The sequence below is a fragment of the Mesoplodon bidens genome (genome assembly GCF_964165515.1).
Source record: "Mesoplodon bidens genome assembly, chromosome: 1".
NCBI lineage: Eukaryota > Metazoa > Chordata > Mammalia > Artiodactyla > Ziphiidae > Mesoplodon > Mesoplodon bidens.
In genome coordinates this window covers 149,678,974-149,705,520 of record NC_138176.1, presented here as the reverse complement: position 1 = coordinate 149,705,520, position 26,547 = coordinate 149,678,974, and the positions used below count along the sequence as shown (strand labels likewise).

Here is a 26,547-nt window from a genome sequence, read left to right as displayed (position 1 = left end):
AGTGAATTTACAGTGAGAATTACATCATAAGCATGCTTTACGAGCAGGTCAGACCCTCCGGTCAAAGCATGCACAGTGCATATATGTGGCTAACTGCCTGTTCAGCTTCTCAAATTTCTTCTCCTTAGGCTGACTACCCTGCTTCAGGTTGACACATCTTTCATATATGTTAACATTGTCAATTAAGGTGCAGCTGTTTCTTGCTCTGGCCTTGGGGCCATATCAGTTCCTTAAAGTGACCGACGTTACTGATTCTATTTGTTTATGGTTCAAGTCTCAGAGTTTGATAGAATGGGATGGAGTGGAGCTCAGGGTCGCTGTCTGTCATCTACAGCAAGCAAGATATTTAGAGGTTGTAACAATTACTAACCAGTGTATGGTAAAACACTCACGATGAGGAAATGGACATTTTCTTTTTTTTTTTAATTTACTTATTTATTTTATTTACTTTTGGCTGCAGTGGGTCTTCGTTGCTGCACTCACTTTCTTTAGTTGTGGTGAGCAGGGGCTACTCTTCGTTGCGGTGCGCAGGCTTCTAGTTGCGGTGGCTTCTCTTGTTGCAGAGCATGGGCTCTAGGCACGTGGGCTTCCGTAGTTGTGGCTCACGGGCTCTGGAGCACAGGCTCAGTAGTTGTGGCTCACAGGCTCTAGAGCACAGGCTCAGTAGTTGTGGCGCACGGGCTTAGTTGCTCTGTGACATGTGGGATCTTCCCAGACCAGGGCTCGAACCCGTGTCCCCTGCATTAGCAGGCGGATTCTTAACCACTGCGTCACCAGGGAAGCCCGACATTTTCTTAAAGAGTCGGAAACTATTGCAGTCTCAGAATTTTACCTAAGGAAATGTTGATTAGTTCTTTAATCTTACAGTTTTAAATATCTGGTGGGAAACTTAAGCAATAACTGTTAAGTATATGCAAAGAACACACTGAATCTTTTTTCATGCACATTTGTAACTTAATTCACATATATCATGTATATATCGTAGGTATGTTGAGTGTCTCCTTTGACAGCTTTAAGAAAGCACCTTTAAAGTCAGCCTGAACACATGCTACACATTTCATGAGGGTAAAAGTGACTCAGTACCTTCTAGTGAATACAGTGTGGATTTAATTCAGATTTTTAGTTAAGTTGTTTTTGCTACATTTTGTTATTTTTATGACTTTCCCCTATGTAGACGTATTTTTTTTAATTGTCAAAATCATTTTCGTATTACTATTGATCCTAGGAATTTTGACGCTTGAGTTGTTAAAGATCTCTTTTTGCCCCAGCCAGCTCCCGAAATAGTGTTCCATGAAGTTAGTGCTCAAGAACTATTTGGGAGAATGATCAAATATTTTGTTTGTTTAATCCTGTAATAGTGTGGTGTTCATTGGAAGTAAATTGCTCAATTATTGTGATGAAGTACTTTACTCCATGCATGAAGAAAGACCCAGTGCCATGTTCTATGTCCTGCTCTAAGCCAGGTGCTGTGGAAATTGAGAAATATGTCAAAGTGTCAAAGATTTAAGTCTTCTTCTAAGGGCTGAACGGAGCCAAGATGTATATATGTCATATACATGTCATATGCGTATATGTGTTACACATACATCACATACACATGCCAGTGTGCCGTATGTTTTGTAGAGGACAACGTCGAATCAAATACGAGTCTTCATGGCATATACTGGATAGTGACAGCTTTAGACTCGGGTTTCTCCATCCCTGCACTGTTGCCAAGTGACTTGGTACTGGGCCAGATAACTCTTTGTTGTGGGCACTGCCCTGTGCATTGTGGGATGATTAACAGCATCCCTGGCCTCCGTCCACTAGCTGCCACTAGCGCTCTACCCTGATGACAACCAAAAATGTCTCCAGACGATTCAAATGTCCCATGGGGGCAGCATCGCCCTCCGCTGAGACCCCCTGGATGGAAGAGAGCTGAGAGACTTGGGTGCAGGCCTGGGTCAGCCGCTGAGTGGCTCGTGGACATGGGACAAGTCATATGTCCTTTCTTGGCTTTAGTCCCATTTCTGTAAAACAAAGGGGTGGAGTGAGATGACTCCTAAGGTTCCTCCAGCCTTAATGTTCTCTGCCAGCAGAAGTAAAATAAACGTTTTCTTCGACCTGGCTGCCGTTCTCAGTCTAAAGAAATGGTTGGACCTTCATTTCCTTCTTTATTGTCACCCATGGTCCTGATGGCTCTACTTTCCTTTTCTCCCCCATCACTCTGCATTCCCAGATTCGCCCGACTTGCTGCAACTACGTTTATCAGCCAGGGGATTCCTGTGTACCTCTTTTCTGATATAACCCCAACCCCCTTTGTGGTAAGTAACTCTTTCCTCTTGTAATTTCCTATCATGGAATCAGAGATGGGACATGGCCGAGTTTTACAGTCTTCAGTGCTCTTGGGATTCAGGTGTTTGAAAGATAGAAGGGCCCCTTGCCTTTTATCAGGAATTCTCCCTCCTCTCCAGGAATGTTCCTCCCACATCCTAGTAATATTCTCTGGTATTCAACTTCTGATTCATCCAAATTGATTTTTTTAATGCAATTTTTCTTTTACTTGCATTCGAAGGATATTTTAGCTAGTTAGCAAAATGTCTTTTGTTTGTTTGTCTGTCTGTTTGCTTTTTAATTTGGTTTGTATTCTTTTTTCCCAGCTATCACAATTAGGAAACTTCTTGGGTCTAAACCTGAATGCAACTCAAACCGTGTCTTACCATGAAAATTTTTGACAAGTTGGTGCACCAACTTTTTATATAAATGTTTCATTCTAAATCCTATTCATGGCCAGTATAAGAAGCATACTTGGCATGTTTTAGGAAGATTTTTATCAAATTCTTATTGTAGCAGAATCTAAAGAAAAGGACAATAGGGACTGTGACAGCTGTTGCTTTTAAGTAGATAGAACTGTTAAGAGTGGAGCCAGATGCTAAGCATAAATGTTTTTAGACACTAAACCAAAAACATGGTTTGAATGCAGTTAGTTCCATCAAGTAGAAATGAGAGTGTGTAAATAAAAAAGTGAGCTCCACTAGCTTTGTGTTTACTGTCTCTAGTGCACTGACAGGTAGGTGCAGCGCCTCCTAGATTGTAAATATCCCAGTAGGCACTCAATGTCACATCCAGATGGGGTTCAAGTTTTATTGTTTGATGGAAAAATTGCAATGTGTTCAAGCATCATTGGTCTTCTGTACTACGTAAGTGTTGATAGCTATTACTTTTATATCAGACATGAATTAAATGAGTGTCTCATGGTCATTTGCCCACGTAGTGGAGTGATTCTCCCTTTTTCTTTGCTCCAGGAAACCTGGGGAATGTGAGATAACTCCTGGGGGGACAAGTGACCACAGTGATTCTTGGTGGGAGGGTGGAAGCGGACAGGCAGGTAGAATCTCAGGATGCCTGTGTAGAGTAAATCTCATGTGTAGCCACAGGGCGCATAAGCCTACCTCTCCCCATTTGGGGAAGTAGTCTTGTAAAGATGGGAGCTAAGTAGAGATGCAAGAGAGGGATAATCAGACCTGGAGTGGGAGATAAATGACAAGCTGTGAGAGCTCTCTCCATTTCTCCCACATTTTCCTCAACCTTTTCCTTAAAAGCAAATCAGGGGAAGAAGAGCAGAGGAAGCAGTTGGAGGGAATAAACTGAATCCATAAGCTGCTGTCCCAAGCAGAAGGCTTAAAAGAATGTGCAGTGGAGAATCAGACCATCATATTGTTTGGAGAGTTTTCTAGCTCTACCAAGGAGAAGACAGAATAAGAAGACACCTAGGAAAATACTCACCTTTCTTATTTGAATTTTGAGCAGTGAATTAGTTCTAAAGGTAGTCAGAGTGTACTGCTTGGATGTGGCACAAAAATATTGTATGACACAATATGATGTTTATATATGATGTTTATTAAAAGGGAACACGGTACAATATATGATAGACCTTTTAAGTATATCTAATTTTTTATTTAAAACTGTTCTCCTTTCCTACTGTATTACAGCCCTACACAGTATCACATTTGAAACTTTGTGCTGGAATCATGATAACTGCCTCTCACAATCCAAAGCAGGATAATGGTTACAAGGTATTTTTATTTTTCTCTCCACACTTATGTCCTTCTATATGAATCCTATGCCTTTATGGTTTGGGAGCATAGGGAATGGATGAACTGTAAACCATCTAGATATGTTCCTGCATTCTCCAGGTCTACTGGGATAACGGGGCTCAGATCATCTCTCCTCATGATAAAGGGATTTCCCAGGCTATTGAAGAAAATCTAGAGCCATGGCCTCAAGCTTGGGACGATTCTGTGATCAATGGCAGTCCACTCTTTCATGACCCAAGTGCTTCCATCAATAAGGACTACTTTGAAGACCTTAAAAAATACTGTTTTCACAGGTAAATGGATTTAGCCAAATTCTGTTTTCGTTAAGTTTTCTCCTCAGTTGGTATATATACTGTAGCTGCATCTGACTTTAGAGCTATAGATGAGGGGCTGGCAGCTTTTCTTAGAAAGACAGATAGCAAATATTTTGTGCTTTGTGAGCCACTGTGTTACAACTACCCAACTCTGCTGTTGTAGGAAAGCAGCCATAGATCATACAGAAATGAATGCATGCAAACATAGCTGTGTTCCAGAAAATGTTATTTACAAAAGTAGGTGGCTGGCCCACAGGCCACAGCTGCTACTCTGTTTTAGATTCATGTATATGTATATGTGTATATACATATATATGCATATATTTGTGTGTGTGTGTGTGTGTGCACAAGTGTATTCATAAGATACATTGCAGGCATCAGAATTATATATGCATTTACAAAGTTGATAACGGTTAACAAATTGCTCTCCAGAAATGTTACACTAGCTGAGATTCCCACCAACAGTATATGATAATAATATATGATCCACACATTCTTACCTATACTAAGTATTAAATTTCTCCTCTTTCCCAATTTGCTGCATGAAAGTAATATCTAACTTTATTTGCATTCTTTAATTATGAATATTTTAAATATTTATTTAACCTATATTTTTCTATGTATTTGTTCCTCTTTTGCATTTGTAAAACCTCTTTGCTTGTACAGAAAACTAGACTTCATTTATTTCAAATATTGTTTTCCCTTCTGTTGTTACCTTTGGACTTTTTCATTGAAACTTTTAATTTCTGATTCCTGGTTTTTGTGTCACTATAGATAGATTTCACTATACCAAGATTATTTTTTTAAAAAAGCACAACTCTTGTTTTGCTTTGGCTTTCATGTTTACATTTTGCAATGTTTAAATCTTTTGAGTTGTTGGTGATTTTTAATTTTGTATGAAGCATAAAGTAGGAAAGCAGATTAGGTTGTTTCTAAAAAGTTGCAATTGTAACAACATATTAAACTAAAGAATCTCTTTTTCTTTGACTGGAAATATCACCTTTAATCTAACAATTTCTAACATGATATATGAGTGCTTATTATGTATCAGATAACTGCTACAGTCCCTTCACTTGTACTAATTAATTTAATCTCATTTTAATCATCACGGTAATGCTGAGGGTAGGTTCTGGTGTATTGCCATCTTACAGATGAGAAAACTGTGACACAGAGAGGTTAAGAAAATAACCAATAGTCACACAGCTTATAAGTGGCAGAGCTCCAAGATTTAAGTTTAGAATCTGTCTCTAAATCATGTTAACCACTAAGCCTTACTGCTTCTCATATATATTTCCCATTTTCAAATTGGATCAACTTCTGGACTCTATTCTGTTCCTTTAATCTGCCTTTATATATGTTGGCCTAAACTGTTCTAATCATGATAGCTTTATAATTCACTTTAATATCTAAGAGATTTTTTCCAGATTTGTTCTCACTAATCTTGCATATTTATTTTTCTAGATGCATTTTATTTTCAAGGGTATGTTTGTTTTAAACTACTACTGTCTTAAGGAAGACCTTGTTCATTTATTCATTGCCAAAAGAAGTGGACAGTAACCTAAGAATCTAGCAGTCAGATCACTGGAATTTTTTAACATCTTGTGCTTACCTTTCTATAACTTCTGCTGTTAATTTTTTTTCTTTTTTTTTAAGGTATATTAATATTTTATTCATCTTCAAATTGGTTATAAATCATGCATCCTTATCCAACACCTCCTATGGCTATGGTGTTGCTGCCCTTTCCCCTACAGATTAAGGCTTTTGTCCTATAGGGGTGATGGGGGAGAAATATCTGGATGGAGTTTTGTGTCCCTCCCATGGTGGTGGGTGTTCACTTCCCCACAGCCTGGATCACAAGAGATGCTTTCTTAAGGATTCTCCCCAAGCTTGGTGTCTGGAGAGAAATCTGCTGTTAATTTTGATGTACATTTTTTTTTTTTTTTTTTTTTTTTTTTTGTGGTACGTGGGCCTCCCACTGCTGTGGCCTCTCCCGTTGCGGAGCACAGGCTCCGGACGCACAGGCTCAGCGGCCGTGGCTCACGGGCCCAGCCGCTCCATGGCATATGGGATCCTCCCAGACCGGGGCACGAACCCGTGTCCCCTGCATCGGCAGGCGGACTCTCAACCACTGCGCCACCAGAGAAGCCCTTGATGTACATTTTTATTCTACATTAAGTCCCTAGATCAGGGTACTTTGCCAGACAGGATTGTTACTTGACAAAGAAAATGTTTTATTTTTTATGCATCCATGTATGGGATGTTCCATCACATTGTGTTAAAAGGGACACTTTGAAACGTGTGAAGCTAGTAAAGAGTATTTACTGGCACTGCCATGGGTGGGTACTGCCACTGGGCCAGCTGTGAAAGCTGTAGCATGAAATAAAATCCAAAAGGAAGCAGATTTGTGGAAAATAACTACAGAGTAAAATTTAAAACTTGAATGTGTTGGGGGAGGGTGTATGTTTGAAAGAAAGTGAATAAGTTCTCTTTTTTTAATGGAATTGGAAAGATACTCAGTTGTCTTATACATTCTTATTACTTTGATACCTTACATTCTTAGGAATCTGGTTCCTTGATATTTTGCAGTCCTTCCAGTTTTGAGAGCCATATTTGCATATTTTATCATTCTCCATGTGTCTGATTCAAGGGCTGTGAACAGGGAGACCAAGGTGAAGTTTGTGCACACCTCCGTTCATGGTGTGGGTCACAGCTTCGTGCAGTCGGCTTTCAAGGCTTTTGACTTTGTTCCTCCCGAGGCTGTTCCCGAACAGAAGGACCCCGATCCTGAGTTCCCAACAGTGAGATACCCAAATCCTGAAGAGGGTGAAGGTGTCTTGGTAACCTGGTTTTTTTTTTAATTATAAAATTTATCTTGAATATAATTCAAAACTATTACTCTTGAGTAAAATCTTTTTATGCATTTTCATTGTGCTGAACAAAAAAGTAATTTCATCATTGGAAATATTTATATTTATTAGTCATCCATTTCTTAAATTCTTTTTTTTTTAAATTTTATTTTTGGCGAGTTTTCATTGCTGCGCAAGGGCTTTCTCTAGTTGCGGCGAGCAGGGGCTACTCTTCATTGCGGTGCATGGGCTTCTCATTGCGGTGGCTTCTCGTGTTGCAGAGCACAGGCTCTGGGCACACGGGCTCAGTAGTTGTGGCTCATGGGCTCTAGAGCACAGGCTCAGTAGTTGTGGCGCACAGGCTTTGTTGCTCCACGGCATATGGGATCTTCCCAGATCAGGGCTCGAACCCATGTCCCCTGCATTGGCAGGTGGGTTCTTAACCACTGCGCCACCAGGAAAGCCCAGTCATCCATTTCTTAAAGGAACTTTCAAATCAGATGTCTTAGCATCAGGATATGAGAGCTGAAATTGCTCACAAACTTAAAACAATACTTTACATTCAATTTAATCATTTTAATTTTAAGTTAATTTACTGTTCTTCTTAATGCCAAAAAGAAACAGTAATAGAATGGAGATTTATCGCATGATTTTTATTCCTCAATTGATATTTTTCTGATACGAAGAAGTGTCATTTAAATTATGGTTCCTTTTAGTCTTTTTAAAGGTTTGGGTAACAATGATATCCAGAGAGTCGGTTTATTTTGGTTTGTCTGTTAGGTTGACCACAGGCCCAGGCCTGGAAATACCAGTCCAGCCACACACACTATCAGATGTGGGGTGAATCCCATGGGCACATGTGGGTCATGTGTTGATGCTCTCATTATCTGACCTTTGACTCAAAAAGTAATATGTGACCAGCCAAGACCAGCTCCAGAAATAAAATTCAGCCTCGGTTTGGGGAAAGACCTCTTTTAGTTCTTAAAGAACTGAACATCTTTAAAGACTGAAATGTGCTCAATTTTTTTTTTAACATTTTAAAAAAAATTTATTTAATTTATTTATTTACTTGGCTGCATTGGGTCTTGGTTGCTACGCGTGGGCTTTCTCTAGTTGTAGTGAGCAGGGGCTACTCTTGGTTGTGGTACGTGGGCTTCTCATTGCAGTGGCTTCTCTTGTTGCAGAGCACAGGCTCTAGGCACACGGGCTTCAGTAGTTGTGGCACGCAGGCTCAGTAGTTGTGGCTCGCGGGCTCTAGAGCGCAGGCTCAGTGGTTGTGGCGCACAGGCTTGGTTGCACCACGGCATGTGGGATCTTCCCGGACCAGGGCTTGAACCCGTGTCCCCTGTATTGGCAGGCAGATTCTTAACCACTGCACCACTAGAGAAGCCCTGTGCTCAATTCTTGATTGGAATGATCTTTTCTCTTATTCTTTTTCAGACTTTGTCTTTTGCTTTGGCTGACAAAAGCACAGCCAAAATCGTTTTAGCAAACGACCCAGATGCTGACAGACTTGCTGTGGCAGAAAAGCAAGACAGGTACAATTAATTGTGATTACCTACATAATGGAAAATATAAAAGGTGACATCTTTGGCAGTAAATTGTTTCTGGAGAGACCAGACCTATTTGGAAATATTTCCCATTTATTTTGCAAATGATCATCTCACTTAACCTCAGTAAGATCCTTTAACATAGAGCAAGTACTGATCCGGGGGCCACACGATCAGCAAGCACATTGCAGAGTAAACCAGCCAGTATGTATTTGGAATTGAAATTACTATTTGTTATCGTCCCCCATTTTATCATTGCTTTTATTATAATTAATGACTCAGTACCTAATGAGGGCAAAGTACTTTTTTGCTGGCGTTACAGTTCAGCATTTGGTAAAAGGTTTGATGAGGAACTGGAGCTTCAAAGCAATGTTGAATTCAGGTTGAACAGACCAGGGAAGATTCCTGTGGGGCACTGACGATGCTTAAGACAAGTGTGACTGTAGAGTTTGTATAGAGCAGTGGTAGGTAAAGGGGGGAAAGTGAAAGCAGTTTTGGGTGTCAAACAGCCTATGTGATGTTTGGGAGATGGTGGGGTGCTGTCAAAGGGTTAGGATTTTCGACTATAACAAAACAGACTCAATTCTATATCAGGTTTTAGAAATTTAAGCTAAGGTGCTACATGCTGAAACGTGAGGTGTACTTGTAGCCACCTACAGACAAGAACATAAGCTGCAAGCCTGTTCTGTGGTGTCCTGACTGTGTGAAAAGTGCGCTGGATCTTAAGGAATGCTAAGCAGTCTCTCTCTCAGAATCAGCAAAGCTGAGCGGAAAATTGAGATATGCAAACTATTATACTTGGGGGGCATCTTTTTATATATATATATAAATTTATTTATTTATTTTTGGCTGCATTGGGTCTTCGTTGCTGTGCGCGGGCCTTTCTCTAGTTGCTGAGAGCGGGGGCTACTCTTTGTTGCAGTGCGTGGTCTTCTCATTGCAGTGGCTTTCTTGTTGTGGAGTACAGGCTCAGTAGTTGTGGCACACAGGCTTAGTTGCTCTGCGGCCTGTGGGATCTTCCCAGACCAGGGCTCAAACCCCTGTCCCCTGCATTGGCAGGTGGTTTCTTAACCATTGCAACACCAGGGAAGTCCTTGGGGGGGCATCTTGCCAGCATGTTTCTGTTATGCTTAAAACCAAAGCCTTTGCCGAAGACTGAGATAAAAGCATTTGTGTGTCATCACTGATGTACTTATTTTATACACTCTTCAAAGACAGGGTGTTTGTCTAGGTGAACAGGCTGAGACACGGTAGCTGCTCGTATGTTTGTGGAATGGCAGTCACGCTTCTGGCCTATTATTTAAACAAGAATAATAAGAACAGTCCTGCAGAGGCTACTTTGAGCCTTGTTTGGCTTAATTGTTCTGTCCTTAATTGTTACTTACAATTAAGTGATCTCTCTTGAGATCACTGCTGTACATAGGTTGTTTTTTCTTTCAGTGGTGAATGGAGAGTGTTTTCAGGCAACGAGTTGGGGGCCCTCTTGGGCTGGTGGCTCTTTACTTCTTGGAAAGAAAAGAACCAAGATCACAGCGCCCTCAAAGACACATATATGTTGTCCAGCACTGTCTCCTCCAAAATCCTGCAGGCCATTGCCTTAAAGGAGGGCTTTCACTTCGAGGTAAGGTGTTTGTGAGACTTGCTCTTTTCCCTTTCTTTTGCTCTGTAGAAGGTCTAAGGCATTTCTTTCTCTCTTGGATTATCCTTTTAGGAAACATTGACTGGCTTTAAGTGGATGGGAAACCGAGCCAAACAGCTAATAGACCAGGGGAAAAATGTCTTATTTGCTTTTGAAGAAGCTATTGGTAAGAGTTGATCATGATGATCCTGGGATCAGTTAATTTATAGAATGCAAATAAATGGGCAAAGATGTGGGTTTGGATTTGGGTTCAAAAGATTAACTGTGAAACAGGAACACACAGTTTGTTTTTCTTCTGTGATGCTCAGCAAATGCTGAAGTGTCCTACCCCAAAGTTGGCATCACAGATTTTTTTAGCTGAAAAGAATATCTCACAAATAACCAAGCCATTCATGTCAGGAAGTGAATCCTTTGCCCAGATAATTGTGAACAGTGATGTTCTGTACGCGGCTGTAGTAGCTTCAGAATCCTCCTATTTGGGGAGTTACCATATTTCCTCACCATGGTATTGATATCCAGGCCAAATATAGTTCACTCCCCTCATAGAGTGCTCCGCAGAGATCTGTCCAGAAGAAAGGAGAAGGCATGGTTGTGGGACTTTCATCAGAGTGACTGTCACCTGAAAGAACCAGCCAGGATGATGGAAGAACACTTGTCTTAATGATCACTATCAATGAGCAAAAAAGGAGAGCTAGCAATAGAAACGTGAAATGCAAATGTTTGGGCTGGGGATGTTTTAGCTCTTTGTTTAATAAAAGTTATTGTACATCATGCTTATTATATAATACATACTCTTCTAGTTCATACATTCCCTGCAACATAGACACAGGCTCATCATTGAACTAATTCGTTGAATGAAGTGTAAGAGCTCAACTTTTGCTCTTTTGCTCTCAGAACTGCAATCCTGGCCTTCCTATAGCTTTTTATTTAAAAAAAAAAGATTTTCTTATATTTGTTTATCAAATATTTATTGCATATCAGTTGCACACCGACTCTGAAAGAAATGGATGACACTGACCTTAGCCTACAGCAGTTTGTATAGATCTAGTTAGAAACCACACAAAAGAGTATAGGCTAGGTGTCAAGATGAATCATATAACTCGTAAGAAATATGGGGATTCAGAAAAGACAGAATAAGCATTGACTAGAACAACTGGAAACAGTTTTGTGTGAGCTAGAGAGATTTGGTCTACACCTGGAAAATGAGTACAATTTGTCTAGGAGGGAGACTCTCCTTACAGGTTATTCAACAAATACTTTCTCTTTTTTCTTTTCTTTTTTTAAATTAAAGCATAGTTGAATTACAATATTATATTAATTTCATGTGTACAACATAGTGATTCAATGTTTCTATAAATTATACTCCAGTTATAGTTATTATAAAGTATCGGCTACACTCCCTGTGTTGTACAATATATCCTTGTATCTTAGTTATTTTATATATAGTAGTTTGTACCTCAGCAAATACTTCTTGAAGGCCTGCTGTGTGCTAGGCGCTGGCCTAGATTCTTAAATGTAATGGTGATGAATGAGAAGCATTTACATACTGACAACCTCTTATGCAGTAGGCAGGGAGCATGTAGATGTGTGCACACACGGCGTGTAAAGGGACCTACTCCTCAGAGTGTGTGTATGACACGTGTTTCTGCAGGATATATGTGCTGCCCTTTCGTTCTGGACAAAGATGGAGTCAGTGCCGCCGTCATAAGTGCAGAGTTGGCCAGCTTTCTAGCAACCAAGAATTTGTCTTTGTCTCAGCAGCTAAAGGCCATCTATGTTGAGTAAGTTTCTATTGACTGTTAAATTGAAGTAATTTTTTTTTCATTTCAGTTGTGCAACACAATGATTCAATGTATATCTATATTGTGAAATGATCGCCATAAATACAGTTTACATGTTATCCCCACATGTAATAATATTTTTTAATGTTTTACTCTGTTCTTATGCATGAGATACTAATATTCTTTCTGATGTCCTTACTTTGATTATGAATTCTATTGCCTATAAAAACTAAATAAGGGATCACCTTTTCCCTTTGATATTTAACTACTTAATAGTAATTACCATTCATGATGACATTGATTCTTAACAAATGAGAACATTAGTTGCAGAAATGGCTAAGGGAAGAATGTGATTTTTAAGTGTCCAGTGTCAAAAAAGACTTAAATGTGTTCACAAAACATCTGTTTAGTCTTTAAAGCAATTATTCACCACTGCCTTTGTAGTGCAAAAGCAGCCAGACACAATACATAAGGTAATGGTCATGGCATGGCTACGTTCCAGTAGAGAAACTTTTACTTAGAAATACAGGCTGAGTGAGGGCCACAGAGCAGTTCAGCGATCCCTGGGGTAGATTGTTGGACCTCTTTTATAAAATTGGACCTCTTTTTTAATGCTGAATTATTCCTTTGAAATTAGTCACGGTTATTTGTTTTAGAATATACTGGTTGATACATGTTCAGTGTACACTGTGCAGAATTATTTGTTCCTCATTTTGCATGTAATTGTGTTTGTATTGTTAGGTATGGCTACCATATCACCAAAGCTTCGTATTTTATCTGCCACGATCAAGGCACTATTAAAAAATTATTTGAAAACCTTAGAAACTATGATGGGAAGAATAATTATCCAAAAACTTGTGGCAAATTTGAAATTTCTGGCATTAGGGACCTTACAACTGGCTATGATGATAGCCAACCTGATAAAAAAGCTGTAAGTAATGTCTTTTATCAATTAAACTCGTCTCTATTTACTTTTTGACTACACTTTGAATAGCTCAACTTCATATAATTAATTGAAGCTGCTTTTAGGCATTATTATAAATAAGCTATCAAAATATATAGATAGTTAAAAATCATGAGCTGAAACTAATGGGGTTCTCACTAGTCATCTAAGCCAATGCCGTCATTTAATACAGCAGGAAATCGATACAGTCGTCCCTCATCATCCAAGGGTTTGACATCCGTGGATTCCGAGGGTCGATTGTACTACACTATTTTATCTAATGGACTTGAGCATCCATGAATTTTGGTATCTGTGGGGGGCTCCTGGAACCAATCCTCCACGGGTACCGAGGGACGACTGTACTCAGAAGTGTAAGACCTGCCTGTGGTCACACAGCTAATTGGTGATGCTCGGGATAGAATCTGGGTCTTCTGATTGCAAACCCAGCTTTTCCTCTCTTTCAGCAGTTGAACTTGAAAAAGCATCAGAATCACCTGGTGGCCAGGTTAAAACACTGAGTCCTGCAGCCCACCCCTTATTTGCCTTTCTAATAAGTTCCCTGCTGATGCTAATGCTACTGGTCCAACTTTGAGAACCACTGCTTGCTTCCTCCCTAGTTTTACCCTGTTCTCTGAATATATAGGAATTGTTAGCTGTGAAGCATGAGTTTGCATTCTTCCTACCATGTAGATTCCCCCACTGGAGTCAAAAGAAGGCTCAAATGTGGCAGAAGAGTATTGCTAACTATGGCAGCGGGGTAGAGGAAGGACAATAAGAATATCCTTATGAGATACTGGACATTTGCCTTTTTTTTTGAATTTTTGAATTTTATTTATTTTTTTATACAGCAGGTTCTTATTAGTTATACCTTTTATACATATAAGTGTATCTATGTCAATCCCAATCTCCCAATTCATCACATGGACATTTGCTTTGATATTCACCTTTTTATATTTTAATTTACATCTGCACACAATATGTTTTTAAAGGCAAATAGTATTAAAAGGGTTATGATTAAACAGGGCAGTTCCAACTCCTGCCATCTCATTTCCATGTGCCAAGACAAACACCTTCCCTCTTAGTTGTTTCTCCTGGTATTTACCACCAGATTTCTAAACAGTGTGCTTATGTGGTGATACTATGACTTATCAGTGTTAGACTTTATTAATTTTCTATTATGGAGATAGGGATTTAGTTCTTACACTTCCAGCATTCATGACTCTTCTCCCCTGTCCTCACAGTACATTTATACCACAACTCTTGGTGACATCAGATTCCATGCTTGTATTATTATGACTGGTAACTATTGTTTTTTGCTTAGTTAAGTAGTGTACTATGATTAGGTTCCCCTTAATTTGTATAAAGAATTACTTTTCCTGTAATTGATAGCTGCTTTGTTCTTTCATTTGCGTGGATTTCTATGTAACCCTCACCAGTTCTTCCCACATCCTTCAAATACCTCTCAGTAGGGTTTTCGGCCTGGACTGTTGGTTCCATCTTGTTTCCAATGGCCTCCCTCCTGGTCCCTTCCTCTGGGGAGAGCCTTCTGCTCTCTGGGTTGAACGCCCAGCTGTCATCCTGGGAATGCCCTTTCACCACTCTCTGGGGGTGGGTCCCTTGCTCCTGGACCCCATGATTTCCTCTTTTTATATTTATCTTCCTAAATCACATCCTCTAGTAGCTTCCTAAGAAGAAATGAATGAGAAGTAAATTTTTGGAGGTGTTTAGGTCTGAAAATGTCTTACTCTACCCTCATGCTTTATTGACTCACAGTTTGGAAAGCATTGCTCTGTATTTGTAAAGCCGTTGAGCATCCATCATTCATTCACTCAGGAAATAGTTGGGACCTGCTGTGTGCTGCATTCAGGGATGAGAACACCATACTCATTCAGTCCTTTCCGTGCCATTTTTTTTTTTCTCCATGGGAAGACATTAGGAACTTTCTGCTAAACTTGGGGTTCTAAAATTTCAATGATATGCCTTTAGTATGGGTCTCTTTTCATTTCTGGATACTTGGTTGGTCTTTGTTGATCTATGGAGTCATTTCTTTCAGTTCTGAGAAATTCTCTTGATTTTTGTCAAAGAAGGACGCTGGATGGTTGTTTTTCAAGTAACCTCTTCCCTTGCATTTTCTGTTCTCACCTTCTTGACAAGTCCTTCTTGACAGGTTCTTAGATGCTGACTCTCCTGGAGTGATGTTCTACTTTCCGTGTTTCTTTTTTCCCACTGTCCATCTATATCCTTCTTTCCTACTTTTGGGGGGATTACCTCAACATTAACTTTCAATGCTTCTTTGAACATTTCAGCTCTTTTTCTCTAATTTATTGAAAGTAACATCTTAGGGCTTCCCTGGTGGCGCAGTGGTTGAGAGTCCACCTGCCGATGCAGGGGACACGGGTTCGTGCCCCTGTCCGGGAAGATCCCACATGCCACGGAGCGGATGGGCCCGTGAGCCATGGCCGCTGAGCCTGTGCGTCCGGACCCTGTGCTCCGCAACGGGAGAGGCCACAACAGTGAGAGGCCCGCGTACCGCAAAAAAAAAAGAAAGTAACATCTTATTCTTGCTTCATGTGTATTATATCTTACCTCTCTTAAGGATATTAATTATAGCTTTTTTAAAAGGTAGATCTTGCTTCCTTTGTATTGTCTTTATTTCCCTCAAGGTCTCCTGGGGACGCCTCACTCTCACCCTAATCTCCTGCCTGAGGGTAATAAGCTGGGATGCTGAGGCCCCAGAAGTGGTGGAGAGGTGCTGCAGACCTGGGAGGAGGGGTTTGAGCATTCAATGTGCAGACTCTGACTTACTCTTAAGTTTTCTCCATGCCCTGCCCTCCATGGTGCCCAGCATCCCCAGCTTCTGAGCCCTTCTGGTTCAGTTACACCGGAGATTTAAACCATCTCCTGAGGAGGTGGTTGGTTGACCACGTGGGCAGAAGGTAGGGATTTGGGAGGATCTAATAGCTTCTTGGTCTCACGCCTGCCCTTTGCAGTACCAGGTGCCCAAGGTAGTGAGCTTTACCAGGGCCCTGCAGAACATGCTGACTCAGTTCTTATCTGCCTGCTACAGGGGCTCCGAGGGCATTCTTCTGTGTTCCATCAGGTCACCTCTGCCCCTCCACCTGGTTTCTGACTACCACGATTGGTTGGCAACCCCCTCAACTGCTCTTGCCTCTTTGCCCTTGTGTGTTTTTTGATTTTAATGCTTCAGTCATTTTAGTGGAGTTTGGAGAGCAATCAGCTAAGAACACATCTACCAGAAGCCCTTGAAAGTGAAATAAGCCTAGTGTTTTGTGGGGTTTTGGTAATGCATTATTAATCGGTTTAAAGCAATTTCTTGTGAAATGATGTGTTTCCATTTTAGTAAAACTTTAGTAGCTTTAATAGAACCATGGAGGTAAAAAGTAATATATAAAGTTAATTTTCACAGATTGCCTTATTATTATTATTTATTTTATTTATACAGAGTACATTTTCTGATTTCCTCAAAAATGTTATTTTCTTCTTTGTTTTGCATTTACTTTCTTGCTTATTTAGGGGAAAATGTTAGTTAGGTAAGAACAGCTTATGTTACTACTTAAATTTATAACGTGTAAATTAATTCCTAGGTTCTCCCTACTAGTAAAAGCAGCCAAATGATCACCTTTACCTTTGCTAATGGAGGTGTGGCCACCATGCGGACCAGTGGGACAGAGCCCAAAATCAAGTACTATTCAGAACTGTGTGCCCCCCCTGGAAATAGGTATGCTGTGGATGGCCGCTGCTGTGACTTTTATTCCCTAAACTTCTTAAATTCTATTCAGACGCTAAGTAAAATATTTTATCTTTCCAATATGTAGTTTAATTAAGAATGTTGTTTCAGAACCTGCAGCACTATTGCGACATTAACAGCCCCTTGAAGCGTCTAGGGACAAGAGTGCTTACTTCCTACTTGGTTATTTCCTTCTACCCCAAATTTGTCCCTGGATGGGAAAATTGCATTCCTAATTTCAGTAATAATAATTAAATTTCCTTTTTCTAGTACTCTATATTTGAGGCTGACACCAATGACTTTTTCTCTTTTTCTCCATGTCTCTGATACAATAAATTAAAATGCATTACACGTCCATTCAAGAGATATCTTTGAGCACCTATTATGTGTAAGTCATGCTGGGTCTTGGAGCAGATGAAGAGCCACAGCAGAAAGAGTCCTTACCACCAAAGAGCCGATGGTCTGGTAGCTTCAGGGTCGTGTTTTGTGACCTTGGTAAAGGGTTTGAGTTGGTCACTTTCCAACACCTGTAACATTTTGAACTTTATCAGCCGTGGTACATGTAGCTAGCACGTGTAAATGTCATATTACACACCTATTTAACAGTCACTTAGCTATCATTCCTCTATTCAGAATACAGTTCAAAATCAGGAAATTTGGGACTTCCCTGGTGGCACAGTGGTTAAGAATCCTCCTGCCAATGCAGGGGACAGGAGTTCGAGCCCTGGTCGGGGAGGATCCCACATGCTGCGGAGCAACTAAGCCCGCGCGCCACAACTACTGAGCCCACGTGCCACAACTACTGAAGCCTGTGTGCCTAGATCCCATGCTCCACAGCAAGAGAAGCCACCGCAATGAGAAGCCCGCGTACCGCAATGAAGAGTAGCCCCCACTCGCCACAACTAGAGAAAGCCCGTGTGCAGCAACGAAGACCCAGCACAGTCAAAAAATAAAAATAATTTTTAAAAAATCAGGAAATTTTTTTAAAAAGTGAATTAAGTCAGTGCTGTCCAACAGGAATAAAATGTGAGCCACATATGCAACTTGAAATTTTCTCCTAGACACACTTTTAAATAGTGAAAAGAAACAGATAATATATTTATTTAACTAAGAATTTTAAATATTAACATTGCAACATGTAATCACTATAAAAATTATTCATTGGATATTTAAAAAAATTTTTTCCCACTAAGTCTTCAAAATCCGTGCAATTTTTTACACTTACCACACATCTCAAATTCGAATGCTATATTTTTTTGGAAATACTTAAAATGTTTTTTGTGGTTTTTTAAATATTTATTTATTTATTTATTTGGCTGCGCCGAGTCTTAGTTGCGGCTTGCGAGATCTTCATTGTGGCATGCAGGATCTTTTGTTGCGGTATGTGGGCTCTAGTTCCCCGACCAGGGATCAAACCCAGGCCCCTTGCATTGGGAGCACGGAGTCTTAGCCACTGGACCACCAGAGAGGTCCCCTTAAACTCTAAATCTGTATTTAGAGTTCCTAAAATTTACAGTTGAAAAAGTAGATTTTGACACCCAAGTTGTTGGAAACATACTTAAGTTTTCCAATAACTGAATCAAGTGCTAGTTTTCAAATTTGAATTTCAATTAATTAACTTAAATGAAATGAAAAATTTCATTTTTCATTTTCATTTCATTTCATTTTGAAATGAAAAATTTCAAAAAAAAAAAAGTTCCTCTGTTGAACTAACCGCATTTCAACTGCACTGTAGCCATGTGTGGCTAGTGGCTAGTGGCTACTGTAGTAGACGACACAGGCCTAGGTAGTAATGGCACATACACTCCAAAGCTTTGTCCATAACGTTTTTCTGGCTTGTGAACCAAATTTACATTATGTGGAAATAAGAGCAGAGGAAATTTTCTGAGCATCTTAAATCAGTGAGCTAATAGCAGATTAAATGTAGCAGATTAGAGGGGCAGGGAAGATTTGTTACAGTTGGACTTTCCTTAGGCATGAAGAAGTGAAGGCTGATAGCAATGCAAGAGATATTAAAAGAAAACAAAATTATAAAACATGGATACAAGAACTCAGAATAGTCACCTGTTGGGGACTTTATCATAAAGGAGATAGCAAGCCACATCCAAATCAGCCCTGAATCTTCTTCTGAATAATTCTCATTCTCACTTAGTGTTTTCATATTTCTGTATCTTATTCTTTTGAAAACAAATGGACATAAGTCCAATTTAAAGATCTGTTTTCTCTCTATATTTTTTCCTTTTCATTATCCTGTGAAAATATGTGTAATATTTTAGAAAACTTTCTTCTATAATAACAATACAACTTACTGTTTAAGGATCTATGGTATTTACATTTTTCACATGGCTTATTGAGTGGACTTAAATTCAAATATTAGTTTCTAAATTGCTGAAAATACTTTGAAAATTTGTCCTTTTATTATAGTCATTGAAATGTTGCTCCCATTTATTAAATGAAACAATAGGCACTAGGCCAGCCCATAGATATGCTGTCAGGGCTCAAGCAAGGCATGAGCATAACTAACACACAACAGCAATAAAGCCATGGATAAGGTTTCCTTACTTTCTGATAACGTTAAATATAATTAATATATTTTATATCATGAATTTCATTCATTCATAGAATTCCGCAACCCACTAACCCTTTTGAATAGAAAATCTTTTTCAAATATAAGTCCTGCTTTTAAAAAATACTTTTGTTGGGGTTGATGTCTTTAGTTGTTGTTTTTTGTTTTGGGGGTTTTTTTTTGGCTGTGTTGCACAGCTTGTGGGATCTTAGTTCCCCAACCAGGGATCAAACTTGCGCCCTCGGCAGTGAAAGCACAGAGTCCTAACCACTGGACTGCCAGGGAATTCCCTTGATGTCTTTAGTTTTGTCCAACTTTTTATTGTGAAAAATTTCAAACCTATAGAAATGTAGAAATAATGTAGTGAATACCCACATACTCCTCACATAGACTAGGGGTTGACAAACTTTTTCTGTAAATAGCCAAATAGTAACTATTTTAGGGATTGCAGACCATAAGCCCTTGTTATAACCAGTCAGCTGTGCTGTTGTAGCCGGAAAGCTGCCACAGACATAAAAGAATAGGTGTGGCTGTGTTCCAATAAAACTTTATTTACACAAACAGGCCGCAAGCCATAGTTTGCCTACCCTAACCTAGTTTCAGCAGTTGCTAACATTTTGCAATATTTGCTCTCACCATACATATCAATATTATATATTTGGGTTGGTTTATTTGTTTTCTCAGCCATTTGAAAATAAGTCGCAGACTTCAATACTCAACTCCTAAGAACAAGGACACTCTCTTACTATCTCAAGATTTAGGTAATAATCTCAAGCAGGGTTCTAACAGAGAAACAAAACCAGCAGGAGATATATAGTAAATTCATTGATGAGTTTTGTTTTATGTATATTGTTTTAAGAAAACCATTAAGGGCTTCCCTGGTGGCATAGTGGTTAAGAATCCGCCTGCCAATGCAGGGGACATGGGTTCGAGCCCTGGTCCGGGAAGATCCCACATGCTGCAGAGCAACTAAGCCCGTGCACCACAACTACTGAGCCTGTGCTCTAGAGCCCACGAGCCACAACTACTGAAGCCCGCACACCTAGAGCCCGTGCTCCGCAAAAAGAGAAGCCACCACAATGAAAGGCCCGCGCACCACAGTGAAGAGTAGCCCCCTCTCGCCACAACTAGAGAAAGCCCGCGTGCAGCATCAAAGACCCAACTCAGCCAAAAAGAAAGAAAGAAAGAAAGAAATTTATATTTTTTTAAAAAACAGTAATTATTAGTCAGTGTGCCTTCCTGAGAACTGTTATTTTCTTCAAAGCACATTTATGGAGAAGGAAAAAGACTTGTGTAATTCATATATATTTATGAAGCATAATTACTATATTTGTTACCAATGGGGGGGTAAAAATAATTATAATGATAGCTACATTTATTGAGGTTTTTGGGCCAGGTTCTGTGCTAATTGCTTTCTATAATTTATCTCAATCTATACAACTCTCTTGAGAAAATAGTCTTTATCTCAGTTTTACAGATGAGGAATCTGGGCCTTTGAAAGGTTAAGTCACTTGCCCAAGGGCGCACAGCTAGTAAGTAGTACAGCCAGAATTAATGTCTGTAATAAAATGGATTGTTTTAGTTGTACTGGTTAACTCTTACAATGCAAAAATGATATTAACTAATTACAAAGATTGCCCTTTCCATTAAAATTAAGTTTGCATACATTAAAGGTGGTCAAGTATGAAGTATTAAAAGTTTGAATTGAAGGACTTTTTTTTTCTGTTGAGCTTTTTGGTTTTAAGTACTTATAGTAACTCACCTCATGCTAGTAACCTGATATGTAAGGCTGCCACATAAATTAGACACCTGTCTAATTACAAGTCTGTTTTATCTGTTATCAACCTTCCAATTGTTTGCACATAAATGAGTGTTTTACACATGCTTGAAAACTTAGTTTCCTTAAAGGGATCTAGTTCCCAGGATTTTTGTTTATACTTTAGTTGTGACCCTTTTGTTCCCAAAGTAGAATAAAAAGCAGCCGCATAGCACAGGGAGATCAGCTGGGTGCTTTGTGAGCACCTAGAGGGGTGGGGTAGGGAGGGGGGAAGGGAGACGCCAGAGGGAGGAGATATGGTGATATATGTATATGTATAGCTGATTCACTTTGTTATACAGCAGAAACTAATACACTGTTGTAAAGCAATTACACCCCAATAAAGATGTTAAAAAAATAATAATAAACAGGGGGTCTCGGGGTCTGAGTTCCCGGTGAGTGACCAGAAGGTCCACTAAGAGGCTCCCCATCTCTTCCATCCTGGGAAGACCTTACACAGGAGGCTGTAACCGAGCTCCCAATAGTTTGAAGACAAACAGGATCAAGAACATTCATATCCTGGGAAACCAAAGACTTGCCAGCCATGTCATTTGTAAAAGTTCAGCAGGATTTAATGACAGCTGAAGTCATGAAAGTTTTCTCTGCACTGTTAGGTACAGACAGAGCTTTTAGGGATGCTAGGCTACAAATTGTGTTTCTTAAAAATTCTTATGAGAAGTGCGAAGGGGTGCTTTTGTTCATAGTAGAGACCTCAGGAAGGCCTTTGCGGAAAATATGAATATTGTCACATGAGTTTTTTGTCTACATCACAGATGTGTTCCCATGCTTAAGTAACTGGAGTTCTGTTTTGTCTGATTTAGCCCTCTGCTTAAGGGTAAATATCGATGTTAACTGATCTATGTGAGGAGTCTTTAAAATATGCTTTGGAATAATCCACTGACCTGGAATTTTTTTCCCCTTTATTTTGCAGTGATCCCGACCAGCTGAAGAAGGAACTAAATGAACTAGTCAGTGCTATTGAAGAACATTTTTTCCAGCCACAAAAGTATAACCTGCAGCCAAAAGGAGAGTAAACTATCCCAGCCTTGGGCATAATTACATTTCCCTACAATTAAGCTGAACTTGATTTCTTAAGCAATATTTTTGTGGGCCAAATAATTTAAACTATTGCTACAAGTATTCATATTTTTTAATAGGCCTACATTCCTCCTTGTTTTATGTTTGAACTTTAAGGGTAATAAAGAAAGATGGCCAAATCTAACAAACCAACATCCCTGTTAAAAGGTTGAGCATCATCTGAATTTAAAAAATGAAGATTTTAAAAATAAGTAACCTTCAAAAATATATTGTAATTAATATGCTTTCATTAGAATAAATACCAAATATGTTTCTTCTCTAAAATTCATTTTATGTGTAAGTAAAACAGCCAGAAAGCCTATACAGTCCTAAAGCAGCAAGGACTCTAAACAGTAACTACCTGACCTTGATTTTTTTTGCCTTGTTCTTATGTGATCACAATCTAAATCTAGACTTTTCCAGGTTCATTATTTAATCTGTGCCTCCTCATAATTGATGGCCTTATAACCTTCCCAAATGACTCCCATTGAGTACCCATGACTGAGGACCAAACTGTTCTTTATATACTTTATATATTTTGTGTGATTTTTTATTTTTAAAGCAAATGATTGCCTATATTATTATTAACTTAAATGGTTATTAACAGTTTCAGAGCAATGAAAAATTACAGTACCATTGACAATCATGTTTCTAACATAAAGGAAAGAATATTTGTATATCCTAGTGATACATAGTTTGTCCCCTACCAGATCTCTTAAATGTACAATATTCAATATATTCTATCAGCTGCTTCATTGTAGAAGCTATATTTATTTTGTTTGTTTTCTAGCCTTAAAGTGTACTCTGGAAAAGAGAAACTTTAGATTTGTGTCCTCTCTACATTTTTGTGAGCACATAAATTGTACCCCATCACAGAGTTTGTTTCTGGAAATGCAAATGTAATTAAGATCCAGTCCTGCTTGATGGAGCTCAGGGTCTAGTTGGAGGGCTAATAAGTAACTACAGTACTTAACACGTTCTATAATTAAGTTATCTTTGAAGTACCCAGAGTTGAGGATTGTGAGAGTGGGATTCATTCTGCCCAGAGGAAGCTTCACCTTCAGGGGCAAATAGCAGCTGGAGATGGAGGAGGAAGTCTTCCAGGCACAGAGCACAGCATTAGCAAAAGCCTGGAGGCACTGGGGTGTGTGTGTGTGTGCGGTCCTGGACAGAGGTGGGGAGATGGTGAAAACAGAACCCAGATGTAAACTTCAGGACCTGCCCCACTTCCCTCATGTGAGCGGGTGATTCAGTTGGACCTAGAGGAGATCCTCCAGTAAGTATTTCTTGACTTTTTCTTGTTATTGCGGGATGCAGGGTAGCAACGTGTGGTGCATAAAGCTTGCACCATAAGGACCCTGCATTCTAGTCTTGATCCACGGGGAGCCAGCTCTGTGACCTTAGTCAGGTCACTTAGCCTGTCAAAGTCTCCATTTTGTTATTTTTTAAGACTTTGGTTTTTTTTTTTTAGGGCAGTGCTAGGTTCACAGCAAAATTGAAGGAAGGTACAAAGATATCCCGTACCCGCCCTGCCCCCACCCCATGCACAGCCTCCCCCATTATCGACACCCCACCAGAGTGGTGCATTTGTTACTATTGATGGACCTATGTTAACACATCATTATCATCCAAACTGTGGAAACAAGAAAAAGGTCAGTGAATGGCCGGGGGTCAAGGGGGAAGGAGAGATGGATAGGCAGAGCACAGAGGATCTTTATGGCAGTAAAAAAAATTTTCTGTATGATACTGTAATAGTGAATACACGTCATTATACATTTGTCCTAATCCATAGAATATACAGCACCAAGAGTGAATACTAATGTAAACTGTGGACTTTGGGTGATAATTTTGTCATTTTTAAAATAAAGAGGTTTTACTAAATGGTCTCTGAGGTCATATCATGCTGCAGGTCTTTAAATTATATAAAAATCCATTAAGGGCACCATCAGCAATCATAAATCATTGGCAGTTCTCTTTGGCGGAATGCTTAACTAGCCTTCTTACAAGACCTAACATCTGAGATGGGGGAAAAACACTTTTTACCAAAGAGACAGGCAGCCGTGTATTCCTATCCTGCCTTACCTTGCAGCCGGAAGGTAGGGGTGCTGAAATTAGGGACGAGGAAGGCAGAACCACGTGGCATGCAGACGCCAGGAAATGTTCTCCAGGGGAGGAAGGCAGTGATGGGGACGGAGCGCTGTGTAGAAGCCCCCTCTGCCTTCTCGTAGCTAAACTGCTTGGGGAAGACCGTCCAGTTTGAGTTTAGAGGTGGCAGCCCATTTTCTCTTGGGAAAGAGAAAGAACAAATTCCAAATTAAGTCTGAGAGACTGATTTGCAGGAGGAAATGCAGGCCAACTGTTTTATTTCTTTTTCCTCATGGTGTCTCTATGAAATAAACACCTTTATTCTTTCCTCTAAGAAACATTGGCAGTAGCTGTCATTAATTTAGCTCATCGGTTTGACTCAATCATCATGCTATTAAGGGACGGTATTGTTATTTCTTGACATTAGAAACATGGTTTTAATTTTTTTTAATTAATTTGCTTATTTTTGGCCGTGTTGGGTCTTCATTGCTGCACGCGGGCTTTCTCTTAGTTGTGGCGAGCGGGGGCTACTCTTTGTTGCGGTGCGCGGGCTCTAGAGCGCTGGCTCAGTAGTTGTGGCATACGGGCGCATTTGCTCCTTGGCATGTGGGATCTTCTCAGACCAGGGATCAAACCCATGTCCCCTGCATTGGCAGGCGGATTCTTAACCACTGCGCCACCAGGGAAGTCCCTGGAAATATGATTTTTAAAATAAATGCTTTGGGGCTTCCCTGGTGGCGCAGTGGTTGAGAGTCCGCCTGCCGATGCTGGGGACACGGGTTCGTGCCGCGGTCTGGGAATATCCCACATGCCGTGGAGCGGCTGGGCCCGTGAGCCATGGCCACTGAGCCTGCGCGTCCGGAGCCTGTGCTCCACAACGGGAGAGGCCACAGCAGTGAGAGGCCCGCGTATCGGAAAAAATAAAAAAATAAAAAAATAAATGCTTTAAGTGACAGAAAAAGTGAACATGCCCTCCTTTTAAGGGATTTTGAAAGAATGGCATCTGAATCATATTTATAATTTCTACTTCCTAAAAGACTACATCCTGAGACTTATTTGTGCATTCGTTCATATGTCCAGTGACTGAGTCATGCTTGAATTTTGCTATGAGTCAGGCACTTTTCTGGATACTGATAATAAACAGGATTTGTGATCTCAGACTTCTCCTAGCAGAGGAAATCACATGTACACAGAAGATTGCTACATTGCAATAGTAAAGTATATGAACTATGGGCAAACCACTCTGTAATGTCCCCTTTTGGACTTGTCTTTTTCAAGAACATCAAGTTCAATCTCCTAACATTTTTGTTCAAAACAATTTGACTCTGGGAGGCTGTTTGAATGCCATTTTCCTGCATCATCCCTCTGTCCTGTTCTTGCTACCAGCATACTTTGTGTAGAGTAACCCAACTATGAAAGCAAGATGTCACACTCTTAGGCAGACGGGAAGCAAAGTTTAAAATAATGCCACTTTGATAGACTTCTCCATGTAAGCACAGTGCAGTAATTTACTCACTGGAGGAGAGACAGCTGCCTGGAGAGATGAGATCCTCGGACATAAGCGCAGGGTGAGCAGGGTGGAGAGCACTTTTGGGGAATCTGGTTTCTGTTGCCCTGGCTTCCTTGTGTAAGTCCCTGAAATTAAATTTCGGAACAGCTAGTGGCCACTTCCCGTTCGCGTCCAGTGAAAGCCACTTTGGTGTTTGGTGCAAACCTAGTCCAGAACGGAGCTGGGCACACAGACCAAAGAGCCAGCTCCAGGTCAAGTAAGCATTTGAAACCATTTCAAAATAGCATTGTGCAACTTCCAAAGGGAAGTTAGGGTTGCAGTTTACAGAGATGATGAGGCCTAATTGTGTTCTTAAAATACATTGTTGTGAACTATTTCACCTTAACTATTTTTTTACAAATCTCTAGGTGGCAACAGTGAAATGTAGCTCCATATCTGATAAAGGTTCCTAAATCAAAAGTAAATTTTAGGTGGAGGCTTGAGCTAACTATCTCCTTTGCTGGTTCAGCAAGCTTCCTTATATTTTCCTTCTGAACCCTAAGTCGTTTCATTCCCTGAGGTGGAATCATCGATTCTCTACCCTCTGAAAGTGTCTT

General features: G+C 40.0%; 1 protein-coding gene across 1 annotated transcript in view; it reads left to right on the top strand.

Moving 5' to 3' along the window:
• The window catches only part of PGM2 (phosphoglucomutase 2), a 34,244-nt gene extending 10,007 nt beyond the window's left edge, over positions 1–24,237 (top strand). Inside the window, exons 4-14 of the mRNA XM_081252538.1 lie at positions 2,219–2,303; positions 3,972–4,055; positions 4,176–4,369; positions 7,038–7,227; positions 8,677–8,774; positions 10,227–10,407; positions 10,498–10,591; positions 12,077–12,206; positions 12,948–13,137; positions 16,755–16,888; positions 22,211–24,237. Of these exons, the coding sequence (XP_081108664.1) occupies positions 2,219–2,303; positions 3,972–4,055; positions 4,176–4,369; positions 7,038–7,227; positions 8,677–8,774; positions 10,227–10,407; positions 10,498–10,591; positions 12,077–12,206; positions 12,948–13,137; positions 16,755–16,888; positions 22,211–22,313 (1,483 nt within the window). The 3' untranslated portion in view covers positions 22,314–24,237. The remainder of the gene's footprint in view (positions 1–2,218; positions 2,304–3,971; positions 4,056–4,175; positions 4,370–7,037; positions 7,228–8,676; positions 8,775–10,226; positions 10,408–10,497; positions 10,592–12,076; positions 12,207–12,947; positions 13,138–16,754; positions 16,889–22,210) is intronic.
• Positions 24,238–26,547: the final 2,310 nt, after the last annotated feature.